Here is a 5,767-nt window from a genome sequence, read left to right on the forward strand (position 1 = left end):
GCGAAGAACCGCTCGATAAAACCACATGGAAAAGGCTGTCGGAGGGGTTCAATTTTTTGCCGGAGGGGATCGATTTACGACGGAGGGGGAAGGGAAGAAAGAGGAGGGATACTCTAAATCGGCTCGGGGCCGACATATAATGGAATCACGCGCGGTTTCCGGCCCCCTTATTTTTTTTACGGGACGAACCAGATTTGCGGGATCTACTCGGACCGAATTTTTTTCATGTCCCGTAAATCTGTCCAAAAAGTGTAGTTCACCGATTGTTTACGGGGTCGGGGTCTCCAAGATATGGTCCGAGGCGAACCATAGACCATCGAGATGCCAGAATGACAAGGCTGATCAAGCAGCACGCGCAAGAGACCGCAATCATCAAATCTAACGCCAAAAGCCTGCGGAGACGACCCCCATGCCATGAACCCCGTCCACCGCCACCTTGCCGCCCGCGCTACCAATGGGGATGGCCCTCAGCCTCAACACCTGCCACTTGCTACAAGGAACGTGATGCCCTCGCCGTGAAGGCCACTACCTAAGATACAAGATCCGCCGACGCAGATCGTGGGGCGGAGAAGATCCTCGCCGCCACCTTCCTCGATGGTCGCATGGCAACCTGACAACCCCCTCGGGCAGCCGCGAGAGGAAGAGAGGGGAGAGGGGTTGGTGTTGCGACGCTAGGGTTTCGCCCCTGGGCTGCCACAGAGGGGCGAGGCGAGGGGAGCAAGCAATTCTCCCGCGAAAGCCCTCGCTCGTTACTTCTACAAGCCAACCTAAATCTACTCTGCCCAAGGACTCTTTGGCAAACAGGACATTATGTTGCCTATCGAACGGGTCGTGTATCTAGAAGTGTGTTGGCTAATGGCTTGTTAATGTAAGAGAAGTTCTCACGGGGCGCCAAGATGATGTCATTGTGTGTTTTAAGGGCATGTACAATAATGGCATAGGAATACAAAGGCCTCATGAGAAAAAATAATTTGAGACATCTATATTGATTTTTTTCTCTTTGATACTAGCTATCATTGGTGGGCCTCATCAAGAAAAAGAACATAGAGTGTGGTACGCATGCGTCTCTAATTTCCACTTTAAATTTTTAGTAACTTTTTCTCTTCAAACACCCGCCTCATGCTCAGAATCCTACTACATCATCTGAATCTACATCCGATCCTACATGGCATGCAGGGCATCACCCTCAAGCTATGCATTGTCCATTGCCCTAAGGATCATGTCCAAGCAAACCATCCTCATATGCTTCCCTATACGTGTGCTTGCCGGCTGAATATCTATTGTGCACGGTGCACCTAAGCATTTTTTTTTCTCATTATAGTAGTCCAAACCTTGTTAGCCCTTCTTCTATCACGTGATTATGGATATATACATGTGATGAAACTTGTGGAGAAATAAGATGTAAGGAGAGAGAGAGGGCCACAGGGTCCACGGCGAACACATGAGCCAACTAACGGGAGCGAGAGATCAGTTGGTTGAAAGCAATATGTTTCGAAATACTTCCTTCGTTTCATAATATAAAAACGTTTTTGAGTGTAAAAAACGCTAATGTTATGGGGCGGAGGGAGTACAAGCTTGTGTACCTCTTTTGAATAACTTGTGTTTTTCCAATGCCAGTATTTGTCAACTTCTTGATTGCCATTTCAACGAGTCCGGGTGCTGAAGTCAATGTATCATTAGAGGCCCCCTCAAGCAATTTCTTTTTCAATCTATGGGGCACGTCGATCACCGTGTGTGGCGTCTACACCTACCTGATTGGAAATTCCAACATAAACCCGGAAATCCCATTTTGCACTATGTGTGATGGACCACAATCGGATGATGATAGGGTGTACGGGAAGAGATGCATGGATGGACAATCCTTGTACCTCGGTATGGTTGGCAATGCCTTGCACCTCAAGTTTGTCCCCGTCAAGGAGGTCCAGCAGGTGCAGCACCAAACTGTGGGGGTCAACACTACGATGATTTGGAATATAAATGACCAACGGACATGCGCCGCTGCTTCAGCAGAAGAAACCAACTTTGCCTGCGTCAGCAAGCACAGCTCATGTGTGGATACCACACACATGCCTACAGGTTATTCATGCAGTTGCGATACAGGGTACACGGGCAACCCATATGTGCTCGGTGGCTGCTCCCGTGATCCCGGTAATAATTGATTCGATTACATACACCGGTTTCCAGCTAATCTTCCCTTGATCTTTTTGGAGTACAATCATATTAATCTCCACTTCTTCTTTCTTGTAGGATACAATCCCTGGGCTAGACAAAATGCTCAGTGCAGTCGGTCTTGTGGTAACATTGAGGTTCCATTTCCATTTGGACTCGAAGAGGGCTGTTCCGCAATGACCAGATTTCAACTCTACTGCAACGCGTCAAAGCTGCATCTTGGTTCAGAATTCGAATCAGAGCAATGTATCAAAAACATCAATACTTCTGAGGGGTTCTTGGACACTGAATATACCTCGCATGTTCAATACCAAATGTCTAGCTATAGTCCATTCTACATTGCTACTGATAGACAGTCAAGAAGAGTGGAATGGGTCATTGCAAATCTAACTTGCCAAGAGGCACCTCAACATACCTCTACATATGCATGTGTTAGCCCCGATAGCGAATGCATACACGTCAACTCGACAGTAATGGGTTATCGCTGTAAATGCAATGAAGGTTATGTTGGAAATCCATATGTTATTGGCCCGGATGGCTGTCAAGGTACCCCTGCCCCCCACCCCTGGCTGTATGTGTAGTTATCTCTTGTCTAGGGTTAGTTCTCTATTCTTAGCTATATTATGCATGCATGTAAACAAATGGCATCATTAAATTGTAGCCGCCTTTAAATATTATTATACAGCACTCACTAAAACAATTTGCATATGGATTCTTTTGTACGATATTTTATTCTGGTATCTGCAGATTTAGATGAGTGCAAGGTACGGAATCCTTGTAAAGGAGTATGCTACAACACTAATGGCAGTTACTCTTGTGCCAACTGCTCTGGTGAATATGACACTATAAAAATGAAGTGTGCTCCATCGAAAAAGCAAATTATTCTATCAGGTCAATTTTGTCCTCCTTTAAGTTCCACTATATATGAACTATGAACATAACGAAACATGATAGTAATATTACGGTGCACCGCCGTTCATTGCAGGTATTGCTATTGGGCTTGGTATTGGCTTCGGGCTTCTGCTTCTTGGCTTAAGTGCAATATTTATCCTCCGTAGATGGAGAACAGACATCCAAAAGCAATTGAGAAGGAAGTATTTTACAAAGAATCATGGCCTCCTTCTCGAACAATTAATATCGTCCAATGAAGATGCAAGTGAAAGGACAAAGATTTTCTCTCTGGAAGAGCTAAACAAGGCAACAAACAAGTTTGATCACACACGGATACTTGGCCATGGAGGGCATGGCATGGTGTACAAAGGCATTTTATCTGACCAGCGTGTGGTGGCTATAAAAAAATCTAAGGTCATTGAGCAAGGTGAGATTGACCAATTCATCAATGAGGTCGTCATCCTTTCACAGATTAACCACAGAAACATCGTAAAGCTTTATGGATGCTGCCTTGAAACTGAGGTGCCGCTACTAGTTTATGATTTTGTTCCCAATGGTTCCTTGTTTGAAATCCTCCATTCTATTTCAACCAGCACTTGTTCTTTGTCCTGGGATGGCTGCTTAAGAATTGCTGCACAAGCTGCAGGAGCTCTCTATTATCTCCACTCTGCCGCTTCCATATCAGTCTTCCATCGTGATGTCAAGTCCTCCAATATACTCCTAGATGCAAACTACACTGCAAAAGTTTCCGATTTTGGTTCATCAAGACTGGTGGATATAGATCAAACTCATGTTACCACACACGTACAAGGCACGTTTGGCTACTTGGATCCTGAGTATTTCCGCACTGGACAGCTAAATGAAAAGAGTGATGTGTACAGCTTTGGTGTCATGCTTTTAGAGCTGCTTCTCAGAAGGAAGCCTGTTTTTATGGGCGATTCGGGCTCAGCTCAAAGTTTATCTAGTTACTTTCTTGGGGAGATGCAGGAGAGGCCAATAAGAGAGATAGTCGCCGCTCAAGTTCGTGAAGAAGCAACCGAGGAAGAAATTGTCAGTGTTGCCTCCCTTGCAGAGATGTGCCTGCGGCTACAGGGTGAGGAAAGGCCTACAATGAAGGAAGTAGAGATGTCTTTACAGCTTCTGCATACGAAACGTTCAATATCATCCCATGCTACTCCAGAAAATGGTAGAGCTGAAGCTAGTGCTTCATCTCACTCAGGTAATGGAGCTGATCCAGTCACCACAACCAGCCAACGATGTTATAGCTTGGAGCAAGAGTTCATATCATCTGCTAGCTTACCACGCTAAGTGAGTACCTCAATGTTTGGTTGCTTATCCATTCCATGTATGTTCTCTGAGAGAGTGAGAGTTGCATACTATAAACTCTGTTTATTCCTAGCTGAATATGGGGTTGGCCATGAAGCCTGTGTATGTTCACGCCTTGGCGGATTCTGTTTGTTATTTCAGTTAGCTCGCCCTGGCTGCATCGTGGGATGGCACGAGGTCACGCAGTCATGGTGGCATAGATTTTAAGACTGTAACCATGCAGCTGTTTTGAGACCGTGTTAAATAAGTACTCACTCCTTCCTGAATTACTTATCACAGAAATGAGGGAGTACTTAACTAAACAAAAAAGCTGCAATTGTTTTATGCAGCGCCAAAACTTTGTTCTTTGTGTTCATTTTTCCTAGTGTGTGCGCGTGTCCAGATTATCTCGTTGCGTTTCAGTCTCGGCAACTACATGAAGATTTACCTTATGTGTGCACGCACAACATCAATGACATGGCACTTGTTCTACTCCCTTCGTCACAGTTTAGAAGGCACGATTAAATTTACGTGCATTTTCATAATATGCTCCCTCTATCACAGTTTAGAAGGCACGGTTAAATTTACGTGCATTTTCATAATAGGCAAAGTTTAGGACGCATTGCATTTACTCCTAGCAGCTAATTAGTATTGCGTTGTACTAGTTCAATATGCATGCATAGTGTAAATGCTATTTTTCAATCGATATTACAGTCAATCAATAACCATCTATGTTGCAGAGAATTTCCAAGCATGTCTTCTAAACTGTGACGGAAGAGGTAGTTAGAATTGATGTGTATATCTATCTTCTTAATTAGTTAGAGAAGGCCAACGGCATGAATACATGATGCCCATATCCATATGTGACATTGCTTCTGTTGTACGGTAAACACCTATTGCTCTTCTTATTAATAATAGTTTAATACCGAAATCATGACAGCATAACCTCCAAGTTTCTCTTATTTAGGAAGATTTAACTCAGGAAACATTATCTAGCTTTAATGGACTCACCTGCCTTGGTGATCTCCTCTATCTTCTTTCCATGTAGACTTTTGTCACGCCATCCAAGCCTGCATACCCACATGGCCATATCTGACAAGTTAATCAGCAAATTATCAACACTGTGGTACGGTGAAATATATGTTCTACGTAAGGTTATACTTCATATCCTTATCTGAGAAGTAAACAACACCATGTCGTGCCAGATACAGATCATAGACGGCGAAAAATCTCTTCCTACCATAAATGCAGAGCAAGTCACTGTCCATCCAGAACTTGGACGGCGACGCTCTGTAGATGAAACTGAAATATAATTGAAGATTTGCAAACTGCAGTATATTACAGGCACTTGTAGAGTGCCCTGCAGTTTGATTGCGGAGACATTTTTACCCAACCATACTAC

At 44.1% G+C, this 5,767-nt stretch overlaps 2 protein-coding genes across 2 annotated transcripts; both read left to right on the forward strand.

Moving 5' to 3' along the window:
* Positions 1-1,513: 1,513 nt before the first annotated feature.
* Positions 1,514-2,750, forward strand: LOC123409427. The gene is made up of 2 exons (XM_045102334.1): positions 1,514-2,148; positions 2,248-2,750. Exons 1-2 carry the CDS (start codon positions 1,611-1,613, stop codon positions 2,748-2,750), a joined length of 1,041 nt encoding a protein of 346 aa, XP_044958269.1. The 5' UTR covers positions 1,514-1,610.
* A 382-nt stretch (positions 2,751-3,132) lies between these two features.
* On the forward strand, positions 3,133-4,652 carry LOC123409428 (wall-associated receptor kinase-like 1; the record flags this gene model as incomplete). Its single annotated transcript, XM_045102336.1, has 1 exon — positions 3,133-4,652. A coding segment is annotated over one exon (1,236 nt), but the record flags the coding sequence as incomplete, so codon positions are not given.
* Between the last annotated feature and the right edge of the window lie 1,115 nt (positions 4,653-5,767).

Source organism: Hordeum vulgare, chromosome 7H (genome assembly GCF_904849725.1).
Source record: "Hordeum vulgare subsp. vulgare chromosome 7H, MorexV3_pseudomolecules_assembly, whole genome shotgun sequence".
Lineage (NCBI taxonomy): Eukaryota > Viridiplantae > Streptophyta > Magnoliopsida > Poales > Poaceae > Hordeum > Hordeum vulgare.

Bases quoted from the DNA above. Each gene is read 5' to 3' on its own strand.
- LOC123409427 (XM_045102334.1), top strand. From the start codon at position 1,611: ATGCCAGTATTTGTCAACTTCTTGATTGCCATTTCAACGAGTCCGGGT. The intron at 2,149-2,247 runs GTAATAATTGAT...TCTTTCTTGTAG, and splicing joins TGGCTGCTCCCGTGATCCCG to GATACAATCCCTGGGCTAGA.